The sequence below is a fragment of the Sturnus vulgaris genome, chromosome 26 (genome assembly GCF_052056855.1).
Source record: "Sturnus vulgaris isolate bStuVul1 chromosome 26, bStuVul1.hap1, whole genome shotgun sequence".
Lineage (NCBI taxonomy): Eukaryota > Metazoa > Chordata > Aves > Passeriformes > Sturnidae > Sturnus > Sturnus vulgaris.
This window is the reverse complement of record NC_142268.1, coordinates 2,519,066-2,536,004: the sequence shown is the minus strand read 5'-3', so window position 1 is coordinate 2,536,004 and position 16,939 is coordinate 2,519,066. Positions and strand designations below refer to the sequence as shown.

General features: G+C 54.3%; 1 protein-coding gene across 4 annotated transcripts in view; it reads right to left on the bottom strand.

The window, feature by feature from the left end:
- Window positions 1-181: 181 nt before the first annotated feature.
- SBNO2 (strawberry notch homolog 2) overlaps window positions 182-16,939 on the bottom strand; it is a 47,162-nt gene continuing 30,404 nt past the window's right edge. For 3 of the 4 annotated variants that reach the window (XM_088179233.1, XM_088179235.1, XM_014882901.2), the window contains 22 exons: window positions 15,996-16,139; window positions 15,408-15,525; window positions 14,910-15,015; window positions 14,246-14,399; window positions 13,704-13,880; window positions 12,914-13,011; window positions 10,711-10,793; window positions 9,633-9,833; window positions 9,118-9,290; window positions 8,589-8,720; window positions 8,204-8,339; window positions 7,817-7,929; window positions 7,238-7,309; window positions 6,334-6,442; window positions 6,029-6,103; window positions 5,580-5,723; window positions 5,331-5,425; window positions 5,122-5,214; window positions 4,816-4,947; window positions 4,565-4,641; window positions 3,973-4,163; window positions 182-3,080 (listed from right to left, as the gene is read on the bottom strand). In XM_088179233.1, the coding sequence (XP_088035359.1) occupies window positions 2,524-3,080; window positions 3,973-4,163; window positions 4,565-4,641; window positions 4,816-4,947; window positions 5,122-5,214; window positions 5,331-5,425; window positions 5,580-5,723; window positions 6,029-6,103; window positions 6,334-6,442; window positions 7,238-7,309; window positions 7,817-7,929; window positions 8,204-8,339; window positions 8,589-8,720; window positions 9,118-9,290; window positions 9,633-9,833; window positions 10,711-10,793; window positions 12,914-13,011; window positions 13,704-13,880; window positions 14,246-14,399; window positions 14,910-15,015; window positions 15,408-15,525; window positions 15,996-16,139 (3,180 nt within the window). In that variant the 3' untranslated portion in view covers window positions 182-2,523. The remainder of the gene's footprint in view (window positions 3,081-3,972; window positions 4,164-4,564; window positions 4,642-4,815; window positions 4,948-5,121; window positions 5,215-5,330; window positions 5,426-5,579; window positions 5,724-6,028; window positions 6,104-6,333; window positions 6,443-7,237; window positions 7,310-7,816; window positions 7,930-8,203; window positions 8,340-8,588; window positions 8,721-9,117; window positions 9,291-9,632; window positions 9,834-10,710; window positions 10,794-12,913; window positions 13,012-13,703; window positions 13,881-14,245; window positions 14,400-14,909; window positions 15,016-15,407; window positions 15,526-15,995; window positions 16,140-16,939) is intronic. The other variant, XM_088179234.1, reaches the window with a different exon arrangement.

The following is a 16,939-nucleotide window of genomic DNA, read 5'->3' as shown; positions in this document are numbered from 1 at the left end:
AGCAGTGGCTTCTCCCAGGAAGAGGGGGAGGCTTGGGACAACAGCCCTCAATGCCATAGAGCTGGTGATACAGGAGGTGCAAAGTCCAGCTGCCAGCAGGATGCTGGCCCAGGGACTCCTGATCCAAGTCCCAGCTGGGCTCCTGGGGCAGGTTGGACAGACTGACAGACAGAGACAGAGCTGGGAGTTACAGAAATCTCACATGTGACTTCTGTTCCATTTTTACTGAGCAGAATGAAAAATTATCTTTTTCAAGGCAAGTAGAAAATTCAGAAATTATTAGTCCAAGGCACATATTCTAAAAAAATCTCTTTACATATGTACAACTTAATTATAAATATACATAGAAACAAAAGGTAAACGACAAGCAGATTAAAAAGTGCCAACACAAAGGTGTCAGGGAAGAAAACAGGTACTCATTAAAAATACAATCAGTAGGACAACTGCAGAATAATTTAGTTAAAAGATAACATTACATATTATTAACCCTGACAAAACATGGGATTGGGATAGGGAAGGGATTCCTTGAAGGTGCTCTGTCTTTGCAGAGACCAGGGAGGAAGGATTGCATATATTTTAAAGTTAAGGTCAAAGCCACCAGGTAAGGCTCCGGTGACAGCAGAGGGTGCCCAGCAGGGAATTCCCCCTCACTATTCCTGAGTTTAAACCTCTTTGAGCTGGGTTTTCCCGGCGTCTTTTTTCCCTCATTGCTGAGAATTCAGGCCCAAGCGAGCAGTGCTTTAAATAGGGGAGGGTGTGGAGAGGGGGAGCCTGGCTCTGCCTGGGCCTGGGGGAGGCTGCTGGGGGCGAGAGGAGCAGAGCTGGGGGAGAGCAGGAGCCCCCAGGGCAGCAGCAGGGCTTGGGGGGGGTCACAGGGGGCTCCCCCATCTTTGGTGATAACTTTGAGGTAAGGAGGTGAAATGTGCCCCCAGCTGCAGGGATTGAGCCTGGCCTGGTGCTGTGAGGCTGGGGAGGGGGGGTAGGACAGGCCCCCAAAATGAAATTCAGGGACCAGAGTAGCCTCAAACTGAGCCCACTTGTGTGACACCAGGGCAGGTCTGTGACCTCGGGGTGTCGGGGGTCAGCTCCTGCCACAGCCAGAGCACAACGCTCCAGACACGGACCCAGAGCAACTCCCAAAACCAAACAGGGCACTGGGCCAGTCCCTGAGCCCTGGGAACACGGGGGTGGCAGTGTCTGCCCACAGGCGGTGACACAACCAGGCACTGTGAAGCTTCAGCCCCTCAAGACTGCCCTGTTAAGAGCACAGAGGACCCCCTTCCCCAAGGGCTCTCTGGGGAAGGGCCAGCTCAGCCAGGGCTGGTCCCTGCCATTTTTAGGGAACGCCTGGATGCTCTCTGTCCTGGGGAGGAGGCAGCAGGGGGTGGGGCAGTGCTTTGCAAAGCAGCCTTTGTTCTTTGGTATCCGAGGGGGAGGTTGCAGCAGGAACAGCCAAATCGCAAATCCCAGGCGGTGACAGTGGCACTGCACAATGACAATAACAATGCAATGACAATAACACTGCATCTTTCAGGCAGTGACACTGACACTGCACACCCTGGGCAATGACAATAACACTGCATCTTTCAGGCAGTGACAATGACACTGCACAACCTGGCTGGGCTGCCCTGACCCAGACCCCTGGACTGAGGTCCATGGCCCAGCCAAGGACAGTGGCAGGACCAGCGGGATGTCCAGGTGAAGGGACAACATGTGACAGCAGGAAACTGGCCAAAGCACGTCTGGTCACGGCGACCTGGTGAGGTTAAAGTGCAGGACAGGGGACATGTGTCCCTTCTGCTCTGGGGAATCCTGCTGGTCCTGGCGTGGCTGAGCTCTGACAGACTCCAGCTCTGTCACCGTGGGGGTGCAGCCAGCTCTCACCACTGCCACGGAGCTCAGGCAGTCCAAGGTCCCTTCCTGGGAAGGGCAGCACAGGCAGTTTTGGATCTCTCCCTACACCTGCTCAGCCCTGCCAGAGGACACCTGAGCTCAGCATCTCCCAGCTCCTCTGGGACAACATTCCCTTCCCCTTCCTCCCAGCCTGCCAGCACAGCCTCAGGGTCTGCAGCAGTGCTGGGGCAGCCCCAGCTGGGGGCTGGGCTCCCACCCTTCCCTAAGTGACCAGCACGTGGTCAGTGGATCATTCCAGAGCCTGGCCATGGCCCTGCTGGGCTGGAGGGCTGGGGAAGGCTCGGACACTCAGTAGTCTGCAGGGGGTGGGCAGAGGAGGGGTCTCCCTTCAATCCCACTCGGGCACTGACCTGTGAGCAGGACCTGACCCAGCAGAGCCCTTCGGCCCAGTGGGACCTGCTCAGCTTCCCCTGGGCACGTTCCATACAAACCTGTACATGCCTGACTGAAAATTATATATAAATAAAATTCCCTTTAAAGGAAATCCAGGCTTTTTCTTCCCTCAAAACTAGAGCAGAGTCAGTCGAAACCAGTAGAAACGTCAGAGCTCCTTAACTCTCACCTCTGCACCAGAGGACGTGGATCCACAGCAGCATTCCCAGCTGGCATTCAGAAGTCTGGGAAAGGCCCACTGAACTGGATCACACTCTGGCGTTCTGGGGGGAGCAGGTTCTCCTGGGAGGGACCGATCGTCCTCAGCATTTCCTCCAGGACCTCTCTATAATTGATATTCCCACTTTGCTGGAGAAAATCCTCTTGTGGCTGCTGCAGGGGGGCCGGGGGAGGCAGGGCAGGGGGCTCATGCAGCGAGGGGCCAGGGGCTGTGCTGCCCTCCAGGCCAGGAGCGTGGCCAAAGCCAAAGGACAATCTGTGCTGCTGCTGGGGCTGCAGGGAGGGCTCTGAGGAGAAGCAGAGTGCTCTGGTCTCGGGGTTCAACACGTCAGGAATGCTGTTGCTGGGAGGGCTGTAGGTCAAGTCCAGGATCTCGTCCTGGCATAGGGAGGGCAGGGGCAGCCCAGGTCCTGGCAGGATGTGCAGTGGCAAGGAGAAGGGTGAGCTCTGCTCCTGGGCCTGGTGCAGCCGGCTGTGCTTCCTCTTCACATCCTCATCCATCTGCTTCAGCTCCTCCCTCACCCTGTGGACGCAGCTCTCCGGGATCTTTATCCCTGGGGGAGGAACAGACATCAGTCCCCTGTGGCAGGAGCTTTCACCCCAATACAGCAAAACCTTATCTCCCCATTACACATGGCTAAGTCAGACTGGAAATTGTCATGTGATTAATTATCTCTGGCTTATTTATTAATTATTCTGTCTCTGCCTTAGTCATTCATTATGGCTGTCAAAGGAGCTGAAAACCTCCTTAGCCAGAGCATTTTTACAATATAAAAGAGCACTATGATTTTCATGAAATCAAAAATCTCTTATAGACTTTCTGAGGGTGTGGAGAGTTCTCCTCGACAACCAAGACATGGGCATCAAGTTACTTCCCCTAGGGATTGAGAGAAATTAAGGAAATTCTCTGCACAATGCTATAATTCATTGGTAAGTGATGTTGAGTCCTAATTTATATTATTTCCTTGCCAGCTGTAACATAGGTACCTTTATCTACTCGTAGTGTTTCTTTCATTTATCCTGTGTAGTAAGTAAATCTGTTTATGTCTGTTTTCCTTGGCCTATTCAAAGAAATAATTCATGGCCTGATTGGTCATTATTAAGAACTTGCAAGTGAGTGGGTTTTGGGGTGGTGTCTATTGCCAGAAACCTGTCAAAGGCAGGGACTTGTCTAAGCTCTCCCTTCTCCATTCATAACATCCCCACAGCACTTTGGGAAGGGATGGGGCACTATGGGGACAGAGGGAAGGGGCAGCAGCACTGCAGGTGTTCAGGAGGATGATGGGCCTGGCTCACCCCTGTGCCCCAACACATCCAACTCCCCTCCTTCCCACCAGCACTGATGAACTGTGTGCTGAACATGCTGCTTTTAGGAAGGGAATCTTGGTGCTGGGCAGCTGGACTCTTCTCCCTTCACCCTGCTCCCCCTTCCAGCACTTCACCCACCAACTTGTTTCTTCTTCTCCTTGGTCTTGAGGCGCACGATCTGCAGGTAGCTGCTGTTGGTGATGTCTGCCATGATGCCGGCGATCCTGCTCCACACTCGCAGCAGGGCCCCACACAGCATGTAGTAGTGCCTCAGGCGCATGCCCTGGAAGCATTCCTTCCCCTCCTGGATCAGCTTGCAGCTCTTGTTCCTTTGGGGACCGTGGAAGAAAACCACTGGAATTAGCACAGGTTCCTGGAGCTGAGTGGGATTCACCTGCCCACAGCCTCTCCCAGTGCCACAGTCAGGGACCCCCAAGAATGGGAGGATGTGGCTCAATGGCTTTAAGCTGAAAGTGAGGAGATTTAAACTGGATATTGGGAAAGAATTCCTCCCTGTGAAGGTGGTGAGGGCCTGGCACAGGCTGCCCAGAGAAGGTGTGGCTGCCCCATCCCCATTCCTGGAAGTGTTCAAGGCCAGGCTGGATGAAGCAAACTGGTGGAAGGTGTCCCTGCCCATCCCTGCCATGGAACTGGATGGGTTTCATTTAAGGTCCCTTCCAACCCAAACCATCCCAAGATTCTGTGCAGGCTGTGGCTGCAGCTGCCTCACCACACAGCGTGGTTACAGTTCTTCAAGGAGAAGTGGTAGCTGCTCTCCCAGTGCTCCTTGGCTTCCTCGGGCAGCACCTGCAGCAGAACACTCAGCATTAGGAATTTTCCACAGTCCAGGATGAAGAGATGTGAAATCCAGGGCTGGGAGTCAGGACACCCACAACAGAGCCACCAGGAGCTGTGACAGGATTACAATGTCCCTTCCAACCTCCCCCAGCCCCCCCACTGGAGACTGCAGGTCCCACCTACCTGCCGGTATTTCTTCTGCAGACTGTCCAGGCTCTCAGGCTGGCTTTGCTTCCCAATATTTGGCTTGTAGAGGATGAAGTTCTTCCCACGGCACTGCTCTGCCAGCAGACAGGTGTATTTGCTGCCTCGCACCTGTGGGGAACAGCTGATGGGCACAGGCACAGCCTCCCTCCCCAGATTTCTCTAAACTAACCCCTTCCTGCCAGGATGGAGGTCCTTGGAAGCATTTCCCAGCCTTCAGGAAGAGTGACCTCGTAGAACCATGGCAGATGCTGGAATCACTCCTGGCAGAGCCCAGGGACGTACCTTGTAAGAGAGGTAGAACCCATCAAAGGTTCCTGTCAGTTTGAGCGACTTCTCATAGGCTTCCTCCCACTTCAAGCCTCTGTCAACGCTGATCTGAACAGGGACACACAGATGGATTTGTAACTCCAGGGGCAGGACAAGTGCCTCGGTGTCTGCCTCACAGATATCCCCTCAGCACAGCTTAGAACCAGGCAGAGACAGGTGCCCACCTTGTAGAACACGACCTGCCCATCCTGTGGGTGCCCAGGGGTCAGGAAAACCTCCTTGCTCTCCTCGTAGATCTCATCCACTCCTGGGGCTAAATCTGTGGAAGGAGAAAAGGCTGTTGTAAAGAACATCCTCCCAAAAGCACCTCCTTGGGTCTCAGGATCTCTGCTGGGTGGGGACACTGCACTGGGAGGAACTGGAACCCTGGAGGTGCAGGAGGCAGAGCTGTGGCCACCCCTCCTTCTCCATACCAAGGATGCCCATGTCGTATTTGCCCTCCTTCTTGTCTTTCTCAATCAGGTAGTCAAAGGTGTCAGAGAAATACTGGAAGAGCATGTTCTGCTTGTCCACCTCCAGGCCCAGGATGCGGTTCAGGAATTTGGTGATGGAGCAGTCTGCAAGAGCACAGTAGGTCAAGGAATGTGGTGCAGCTGGACATGGAACCCACCAGCCCCCTCCCAAAGAGCCCACCCAGCAGCCCCACCAGGCTCCTTCTGACAGCAGCCCAGTCCAAGGAAGCTCCTGTGAGGAAGCTGGGGGTCCATGGGGATCTGCAGCACAGGCTGGTCCCACAGGACCTTCCCCTCAAGGCAGACATCCTGCCCAGGTGCCCAGCAAACCCCATGAGGCCAGGTGGGCCATGACACCCCCATCTCTTCCATCTGGCCCCTGCCTCGGGCAGGAGCAGCTCCACACGTACCCTTCTCCACAGAGACAGTGCCATACTTCATCTGGCTGCAGCAGATGCCCACGGAGATGAGCCCTTGCTTCATTTCTGAAATGGCAGAAGACATCTTTTGCATTTTGGGGTTAAGCTTCCCATCAGCATTCCTGCAGGACTGCTTCCCCTCCAGGAACTCAGGCCCTCCCCATGCCTGGCAGGGTGACATCGTAAGCCAGTGACACTTTCCCCTCTGTTTTCTCCCTCTGACCTCCTGCTCAGTTCTTCCAGCATCCCAAACCTGAGACCAACCCATCCAGCAGGAACCCTGGTAATGTTCTTACCACGGAAGAAGGTGTCCTCCCCTCTCTCGTAGCTCCTGGGCACAGGAACCCTGTTCTCCGTGTGCCTGAGGATCGTGGACAGGACCCTGTCCAGGGCTTTGGCCCCGTACTGTGGGAGGAGACCGGGGTCACACATGGGAGGAACAGACACGGGCAGCCGAGCTGGGGCTGAGGGTGTCACAGTGCTGAGGGTGACACTGCTGAGAGTGTCACACGCTGCTGAGGGTGTCACTGCTGAGGGGACACACACTGCTGAGGGTGACATTGGTTAGAGTGTCACACACTGCTGAGGGGACACACTGCTGAGAGTGTCACACACTGCTGAGGGTGTCACACGCTGCTGAGGGTGACATTGGTTAGAGTGTCACACACTGATGAGGGGTCACATGGTGTTGAGGGTGCCACACACTGCTGAGGGTGACACTGATGAAAGTGACGCTGCTGAGGGTGTCACGGCTGAGAGTGACATTGGTTAGAGAGTCACACACAGCTGAGGGTGTCACACACAGTTGTGGGTGTCACTGGTGAGAGTCACACTGCCAAGGGTGTCACACACTACAGGGAACACTGTCACCCCAGAAAGGCCGCAGACAAGGCAAGGGGGAAGCTGTGTCAGTGCCTCCCATGTCCCCATGGGATTGGAGTACAGGCCCCTCCCTGGGGACAGAGGACTGGGTGCCCTTCCCAGCCTCCCTTCCCATCTCCGGGTGGGAGCAGAGTCCTCAGTGTGACCATAGCTCCGAGCTCGCAGGAGCTGGGAGCCAGGAGCTGGGAGCCAGGAGCTGGGAGCCAGGAGCTGGGTGCTAGGCTGGGCCCTGCCTGCAATGATCCTCCTGGCTCTGCCTCCCTCTCCCAGCTCCTCCCACCCCCTCTCAGCCACACTGCCCCAGCCCAGCCCTGTCACCTTGTTCTCGAAGTTGTACTTGCTGAGGTCCCGGGACTCAGTGGCCCGTCGGTCTCCATGAGTTAAGGCACCCTGGGAAGGCAGAGGGAGCAAAAAGTTCAATTCTGAGTTGTTGCAAAACACCAAGGAAGAAGGGCCAAAGGCATGTCCAGGAATGTGCCATGGGGAGGCAGTGTTCCTCTGGAATACTGAGACTTTACCAAAGGATTTGGGGATTTATCAGAAGTGAAGAAAATGAAACAGAGGCAAACTAATGATTCCGTTGATTATTTCATCAGCTTTTTGGGAATAGCATGGGTGTATGCTCCAGTAACAGTGGGGAAATTGCAGCATCTGGAAGCGGGTTCTTGCTTCCCTGAAATTCCTCCCAACGCCTTGGTTATGTATTCTTGCTCACTTCCTTTCCTAGATCCCAGGATGCTGAAATGCAGTCATTCCATGACTGCAATGCCTCAGTCAGGGGTGACACAATCCCCCCAGTTATAGTGGCCACGCTGGTGGGACCTCTGACCTGGAATCTCCTCAGAGGGAATCAGAGCCATGTTGGGACCACAGCTGATCTCTGCTGTGGGCACTCACCAGGCTCTCCAGGCGTTTTGCCACGATGGATGCAAACCTCCTCTCCCCTGCCAGCTCTGAGATGAGGAACACGTACTCGGGGGCAGAGACCTGGTTGGATCGGTGTGTTCGGCCTGCAGGGATGGAACAGGAGGTTGGGATGGCCTGTCTGGAATGGGAATGTAACCAGAAAAGCCACATAATGCCCAACTTTCTCACCCTGAGCTCAGGGCTGCAAACCCAGCTCTGCCAAGCCTCAGCAGCATCGTTGCCTCTGTTCTTTTCCCCACAAAGACATCTCCTAAATGCACCTTGGGCTGCCACCACACTTGACCCTCCCAGGGCCCATCCCACGGCCCAGCCCACGCTCAGGGGAGGTGACAGCACCCAGGGACACCCAGCCCTCACCGAACTGCTGGATGGCCCGGTCTGCGCTCCAGGGCAGCTCCAGGGTCATGTGCACCCGGCGCTTCTGGTTCTTCACCCGTCTGTCTGCTTGGAGGGAGATCCCTGAGCTGGAGGCCTCTGAGATTATTGCTACGAGCTACAGGAGAGACCAGAGTGAGGTTCCTGGACACGTGCTAAACAGCTTCAAGAAACAGCCCCAGGCACTGCAGCAGCCCTAACCCACAAAGGGACATGGGAGGTTTTGTCACCTTCCAGCAGGTGAAATCCACAGAGAGCTGCTGGCCTGAGGCTGGCAGGGCACAGCGAGGCACAGACACCCTCCCTGCCCTCTCACTCTCAGCACACTCAGTCCCATGCAGGCTTTTGGAGCCCAAGCCCAGCTCACCTTTTCCCCCTGCATGAAACGCTCCTTCTCCTTCAGGTTGACATGGTCTATGGAGAGCCCCTGCTCGGCGCGGGACTCGAACACGACGGAGCCGTCGGGCCTGCGGACCACGCGTCCCTTCCTGCCCGTCATCTGCACACAGGACAGCGCCTGCTACAGCCTGGGGGCCCACACGGCCCAGCAAGGCCATCCAGGCAGTTCCCAACAGCTTTTTCACATTGCCAGGGAGAGGAAACCCACTGCCAGCAAGAACCTTCTTTTTTTTTAATAGAAGACATTTGTCCCTATATGGGCACAGGGTGCCCAGAGAAGCTGTGGCTCCCATATCCCAGGAAGTGTCCAAGGCCAGGCTGGATGGAGCTTGGAGCAACCTGGGATAGTGGAAGGTGTCCCAGCCCAGGGAGAGGGGTGGAACAAGATGATCTTTAAGATCCCTTCCCACCCAAACCATTCCATGATTCTGTGATTCTTCACTGGCCCATTTCCCTGTCACCCAGGGCCACCAAAATACGCTGACCATGGGAAGTACCTCAGCCACGTTCTCCGGGCCCCCAAAATAATCAATCAGTTCATCCAAGGTGTTGAGAGGTAGCTCTTTGCCCAGTGCTTTCACTTTTACTAGGAGGTCCTGTTTCATCTTTTCGACCTTCAGCTCTCTCAGGCCGTGCAGCTCTTTCTGGGAAGGCAGCATGTGGAAACTACCTGCAAAGTGAAAGGCAAAAGTTTAGAGTTCTCTGGTAACTGGACATCAGAGAGGGGGAAAAAGTTGTCCTAGAGGGTTTCTGGGGGCACTGTTGCTGGACAAAGGCACAATGACCTGCAATAAATGCTGAGCATGGAGTGAATCCCTCTGGGCTCCCCTTTTCTGCTGGGGGAAGGAGCACACAGGGCTCGCTGATCACAGCGGGTGAATGTGGATCCATCTCACAAGCCCAAGTGTGACCCCAACGATAAAATCCAGCCAGGCTGTCCCAAGCCTGAAGGGGCTCCTGCAGGACGCAGTGTCCTCCTCCCCAGCTGTCCCCATGTCACTGCCCTGCTCACCCCTGTCCTCGCCAGTGCAGCCGCCGAACGTGTGATCCACGAAGATGACATCGTCTGTCTCCAGCAGGGACTCTGGGGAGGAGGTGAGGTCGCTGTCCAGCCCCATGTCCGAGTCAGTGCTGCTGTCATCGCTGATCTTGATGACGACCCCTGGGTCACACGGGCCCCGCAGAGCCTTGGGGCAGCGGCCCCTCGGCCGCCCTGCACCAGAGAGCGAGCAGTGTCACAGCAGGACAGGGAGAAACTGCTCAGAGAGAGGAGGAATCCCAACAGAGCTGAGCCTGCCCCAAATGACAGTGTGACCTCAGAAACACAGAGCCTCTGGGGTGGCCGTGGCAGTTAGGGAGGGAGGGAGAGCAGGAAAGAGAAATGAAGAGAGAGAAAGGAAGAACAAGGCACTCGTGAGCAGGGCTGAAGTTGGCTGCACACGTCAGGATGGGCACACGGCTGGCTCTAAGCAGTGCCAGCTCCTCAGGGAAGGAATCTCCCAGAGGAGTGTGCAGGACACAGGGAAGCACTGGTGTTTTGGGACATTGCTCCCAAGCACAGCAAAACGTGCCCCCTTCTGCATAAGAGGGTTCATGGATCAGCTTGCACAGGCTGCTGCACAATCTGCCACTGCTGCTGCCCCCTCTTCCCCCTGTTCCACATCCCACTGGAGAAGAAATCCCAATACTCTTCTTACCTGCAGCCACAACAAATAATTCAGCAGGGAATTTATTTTTTTTTTCCCTCAGGACACCTGCTATGCTCTAAGTAAGGGGTTGTGGAGGACTCCCCTTGCTGCAGGAGGGATTCAAACACCAGCCAGGCCTTGTGCCATCTGTCCCAGTGTGGGTCGAGGGGAAGGATCAGGACAAGGGTAGGGAGGCAAAGAGAGGAAAAGGGGGAATGACCTAGAGCTGCCATCTTCTGGATGAGGGAGCAATGGGAGATGTGCAGGAGGGCAAAGCAAAACCAGGGAGAGCAGCAAAAAGCATGAAGTGGGGAGAAGGGCAAAAGGCAGAGAAGCTGAGTGGCTGTGGGGGAGCAGCAGGGCAGGAGGCAGGGGCTGGGCTGGGACTGAGGGAGCTCTTACGTTTTCTTTTAATGCCAGTTCCTTTTTCTCTCTTTCTTTTGGTTGAAGGAAAGTGCTTCTGAATTAGTGATAGAAAGACGCCTCTGCAAGTAAGATGCAAAATTTATTCCAGCTACCAGCAACATGTGCTGGTTATCACATACCAATGTGTGCTCGGGATAACCCCACATTCCATGGAAGAGAGGTCAATCCACCCCATCCATGGCCACCAGCTTGGCCTCAGCCAGCCCTTGGTACAAGGTGGCTCTTGGACCTGCAGGTCCTTTATATAGCAACCAAGAAGGAGTTTTAAATGGGAAACACGACACTGGGAAGCTGTTCCACCAAAAATCCAGTAAGTCCCAGTGTCCCAGCCCCACTCCATGCCCTGAGAGCACAGACCACTGTCAGGCCATCCAACAAATGTGCTCCAACAAAGTCCTCCCACTCCCTGGCCGTGGGCCTGCTTCCCACAAAACCAAGAGACAGAACATGGATCTGTAATGGTTCTAAGTGAATGGAAGAAAAAAAAAAGTCAGAAAAGGTGACAATCAAAGGTTTCTGTGAGCTGTTCTGCAAATCAGAGAGCAAATGCTTAAATGCTGACTGTGTGGATGAACCCCCAGGGCAATGGGGTGGTGCTGATTGAGCTCTGCTTGGAAAAAAAAAAAAAACAAAAAAAACCCCAAAACCCCAAAACCAGTTGCAAGCAACAGGTGAGAGGATGGACATGACAACTCCCCCGGGTGAGAAAAGGGAGATTTGGGAACTGGGGAAGGAGCTCCAGGACCCTTGGCGTGAGGGGCTGAAGGGGACAGTGACCACGCTGCTCCCCAGAGGGACAGAGCTCTGTGACTGCAGTTATGGGACACCAGGAATGACCCCTTGTCCTTGGGTGTGCTGGGGTGACCCAATGACCACTCACTCTGGAGCCTCCCGGCTGTGAAATTCCACTCATTTCCCGTAGTCACCCTCCCCATCTCCCTGAAAACAGAGCCCTGGGCTGGAATCCACTGACAGGACCATGTTTATTTTTAACCCCATTTCTCGGCATCTTTAAACTGCTCCTTCCCAGCACACTCCCCTCCAGAAATCCCCCGAAGTGCTGGAACATCAGGACACATATTTGGAGGCTGAGCAGATGCCAGGAGACACTCAGTGATCTGGCCAGGGCTGTGGAACACAGAGCTCCTGCCCTTGGGAGTGGGGAAAATTCAGAGTGGGACCCCTGACAGACCCCTCCTCCTGCACTGCTCAGCAAGGGATCTCCCTAGACTGGAGTTCTGTGACATGGAAACCAATCCAAGGGGCCAAATCACCCAAGGAGCTGCCAGACCTGCCCTGTGCACTGTATTTGGTTTTCAGAAATGGGCTGGAGGCAGAGGAGTGACACAGATCAACCCAAACCCCCATCAGCAAGGGAGGAAAGCTCAGCCTAACCCAGCCTCACGCTGCCTCAGGCATCTCTCACTGCTCCCACCTGCAGCAGAAGTCACCTGGAAGAAAACAGCTCTGTAGAACAGAGGAAACCCAACCCATGTCCCAGGTTTCTGTCCCCTGTCATGCAGGAACAGCCACATTCAGGGATGGGCTGGGGTTTTGGAAGCTGCAGGAAGGAGGGGGAGCAGTGAGGGGGAGCCTCACTCTCTGCTGAACGGGTAGCACAAGTCCTGCTGCTGAATTACTCCTGGCTGTTGGAAACAGCTTTCCTGTTAGCTGGGAACCATGGCCACACAGCCAAGACACTGGTCCTGCTTTACATGTGAGCTAAAAGCCAACACTGGTGGATCCAAACTCCTCAGACCACTCCTCCTTCCCCCGCTCCACAGACATCACCTCACAGCATCATCCCAGGCTCTGCCACCACAGTAAATTCTCTTCTGTGTCAACAGCCTCGTTTTCCAGAGCCAGATTCACACAAACTACCTCTGAGCTACATTTCTGGCTCTCTTTCTGACAAGTCTTTTATGTGTGTGTAGAGTGGGATCAAGCTTTTCCTGTAAATCCATGGGAGACTTCAAAATCCGGGATGTAGCTCATACAGTGCCACTGAGGATACAGTGCCTCAAGAACCCACCTGAGTGTCCCCTCCGTGGAACAGGGGGAGGTGACAGCAAACTGCATTTGAAGACCTGCCAGTGCTCCGTGCCCCAGGGCAGAGCTTTCTTCCCACCCCTCCAGCCTCCCACGCACCTCACAAAGAAAACAGGGATTTTTAACTCACTCTGCAGCAGAGACAAAGCAGTTGAGGTGCCCATCGTTCTCATCCAGAACCTCCCTGGTGCGAGCCTCCCCCGTGGACTGCAGGCCAATGACAATGCACTGTGGGGACACAGGGACATGAGGAATGGCACAGTGAGGTGCCAGGGCAGCTGCACGGCCACAGGCTCGAGGCATTTCCCAGGCCCAGGTACCTCCCCCTGCCCCCTGTTCCAGGCAAATCCGTGCTGGGCCCATAGCAGGGCTCCTGAGGAAGAACCATCTCTCAAATCTTTCATCATCAACACCCCCCCTGTGCTGACCCCACAGAGGGGGACTCTGAGCACAGAACCTCCCTGACAGTGCTAGGAAGTTTCTGACAAAAATCTCCAAGGTGCACCCAGACAGAAGAAAGGACAGAGCTGTACTTGAGGTAATTGTAGAATTACAGATTGGTTTGGGCTGGAAGGACCTTAAAGTCCATCTAATTCCAACCCAGGGACAACTTCATTAGACCAGGTTGCTCTAAGCCCCATCCAACCTGGCCTTGAACACTTCCAGCTTGAACACGACCCAGAATCCCCTCCCAGCCCAGCCTGCCCACACAAACAGCAGGCAACACCTCAGGAGACCAGATCACCTTAACTCCCCAGCACCATCCACTGGGAATATTCCCAGAAACCCAGACACTGCTCTTCACTCTGGAGAAAAATCCAGCCTTAAAGAGGTTTGGACCGGCTGCCAAGCCGAGCAATAATGATCCCCCTTTGGTTGCAGACTACACAAAAGCTCAGGTGAGGCTGCTGCTCCCATACCTTGTCCCTGGCCAGCTCCTCCTGGGCCAGCTCCACGAGCCGCCGCACCTTGGCAGCGATGCAGAGGTACTTGAAGAAGCGCTGGTGAGCCGACCAGAACTGACCCCACAGCGACTTCCGAGACTCCAGCCCGATGCAGTCAGCTGCCTGCTGGAACACCATCAAGGCCTCTGCCCACTGCAGATAATACCAAGAAGAAGGAGTTAGTACAATTCCCATTGTCGTTCCTGCCATGCAGGAGGTGATCAGAGCAGTCTGAAGGTTGATAATCTGATTTAGAATCAGCGTGCATCGGGCTGAATGAACGTTGGTCATCCTCTCCATCAGCACGGTGCAGTTTTGGTTTGCAAACGTGGAACTTCCAAACAGAAGCAAAAAAGTCTAAGTTCTTTTATTACATCAGCTGAGCAATGTGTGCCTCTTTTCCTTCCTTTGTTTGAGGTCATGGCCACATTGAGGGGCCTCACACCCTCCCACAGACCACTGGCTGTGCCCAAAGCATGGTCAGACCTCAGCCTCCCACTACAAGGTGCCCAGCTCACCAGCTTGGCTGCCTTGTCGTAGACAGCCTTGTACTGCTCGTCCAGAGGGATCTCTTCAATCCTGAAGGTCACCCCAGTGAAGCTGAGCTGCCGAGCAATGTACATCCCACTGACCTTCATGTCCATGGCCACGATCTCCATGGCGCCGACTCCCCTGGGAGAGGATGACAGTTGTGGGACCAACCTCAGAGCCCCAGCTGTTAACCCCAGCTGTGGAACCCCAGTTTTGAAACCCAGCTCTGAACCCCGTTTTGGATCCCAGCTCTATACCCCAGCTCTGAGCCCCAGCTGTGAAATCCCAGCTGTGGAACTCCAGTTGTGAACCCCAACTGTGAAACCCGTTTTCAATCCCAGCTCTGAACCCCAGATGTGGAACACCAGTTGTGAACCCCAGCTCTGAGCCCCAGTTCTGACCCCCAGCTGTGAAACTTCAGTTTTGAATCCCAAATCTGAACCCCAGCTTTGAATCCTAGCTCTGAACCCCAGTTGTGAACCCCAACTGTGAAATCCCAGCTCTGGGATTCTCCCTCTGCTCTGGAGCAGCACAGGGCAGGTGCCTCTCCAGAACCAGCCCCACCCCAGCTCCTGCTGCCCACACCATCCTGGGGCACTGCACCACTTCCCACACAAGGCTCCCACCTGCACAGGGCTGGACAGGACTCACCTCTTCTCAATGGCGTGCAGGAACTCATCGAAGGCTCGGAATGGGGTCCCCTCTCCCCAGATCCCCAGGCGGCTCATGTAAATCATGTTTTTTGGCTCTGAGGCACCTGTTGGGACAGAAATCACTGTCAGCAAACCCACAGCACTTGGGAATAGTTGTGACTCGAGTGAAGAGGTTGTCATTTGCCATTGTGCCTTCGGAGACCTTTCCAAACACTGCCCTCCCTACATTCAGTGGCTGAACATCACCAAACAGCTGGAACAGCTGGCCAGAACAAGTCAAACTGGAGAGAAATTAATCTGACCTGCCAGAAAGTCACAAGTAACATCAGTGATGGGGCTTGGGGCAGATCTCAGCACGCTGAGCTCCTCTCTAGCCCTGCAGCACCACTGGCCTCTCCTTACAGGATCTCACACACACTCATACCCCAGGGTGCCCCTTTGGGTCAGAGGGGACCTGTGCCACTCTCACACCCACACTGTGGGCAGAGCAGCTCACCTGTGGCACTGGCATAGACAACCCTTGCTCGAGGCAGCTTGTTCTGCAGATCCAGCACTGCTTTGCCCATTTTGGTAGAGCTGGCGTTTTTGGCTTTGTGGCATTCATCAAATACAATCTGGAGGGGAGTGTCAGTTAAGGAAAAAGGATCTGTTTGCATCCCAAGGATGTGAGCAGACAGAAAACAGAGCCCAATCTCCTCCAAGCAACTGAACGACCTGTCCCAGTATCAACAGGACTGACTCATGGTCACACATGGAATCTGCTGGGTTTGCCCAGCCCTGTGATCTTCAGGCCCAAAGTTATCCACTCCTCCCTCTCCCTTCACCTCCAAGGTGTGTCCTGTAATACTGAGGAAGATGAATGCTGAAAAGGTTAATCCCAGCTGCTTCTTCCCCTCCTCCTCTTAACTGCATGCTGGGAGGAGGAGGAGATGTGAGTGTGGGGGATTCCTGTCTCCTGCAGGCACTGGGCTGCTCCCCATGACTTCACATGGCCTCAAGCTCTTTGTTCCCTGCTGAAGCACAGTCACAAGCAACAGTTCTTCTCTCTCTCCAGACTTTGTCTCTTGGTTTTTTTTAAGGATACAACTCCCTCAAAGTTTTCCCTGCACCACTCCAAAATCTGTTTTAAGCGCGTCCTGTGCTGTCCCCCAGCCTGGCTTTCACCGATCAGCGCCGAGTAGGTGGCAAAGAGGACTCCTTCTGAGGTAGCTGTGTCACCGTATTTAATCTGCAGGAAGAAGAGCAAGAGCACACACACATTGTGATTGCTCTCTCCGGCATGTCACACCCATCCCTGCCCACATTCCGTGTGCCTCAGCCGTGCAGGACACACATTCCCGCTCTGAGAACAAATCCCAGCCCGAGCTCAGAGCAGGCAAAAAGCTATTGGTAGCTGATGTCTCCAGCATTTGTGTTTGACACTGAAATATGGTGATGACAGGGACTGTAAGTGCCTGGAAAAGTGCCCCAGCCAATGTGTCAGCACATCTGGAAGCCTGCAGTGAACTGTGAGGACATAGATTTACTGGCAAAAAAGTGCTTCCTTTTTTTAAAGCAACAATTTAGAGTCTTTAATTGCTTTGACCCTTCCTGTCTGTTTTAATTCCTTCTAGAAAATAATTTTCTCTTTGACCAGGTGAGATTGTTGCCTGTCTCACTGCCACGGATCCCATGTGTAACGAAATACAAGGTTAAGGGGGAAAACCCTGGTCCCAAGCTGAAGAAAGTTCATTTCAAGTCTTTTGGGGCTGAAAATCCTTCAGTGGAGCACATTCAGAGGTGTCAAACACCTGTGGTTTCTATGGACTCTGTAAGAGCTGGTTGTTCAATACCATTAAAACCAGAGGACAGGATTTAAGTGAACTGGGAGACACTGGACAGAGACTCGACCACAGGCCACAACAGACACCAGTCTGGGCATCTCTGAGAAGTGATTCCATGAGCCAGCACTGGGAAAGGCTGGCCCAGGACAGCAGAGCACATATCACAGAGCTGTTCTCTCCACAGGGTTCCTTAATAATGGTGAAG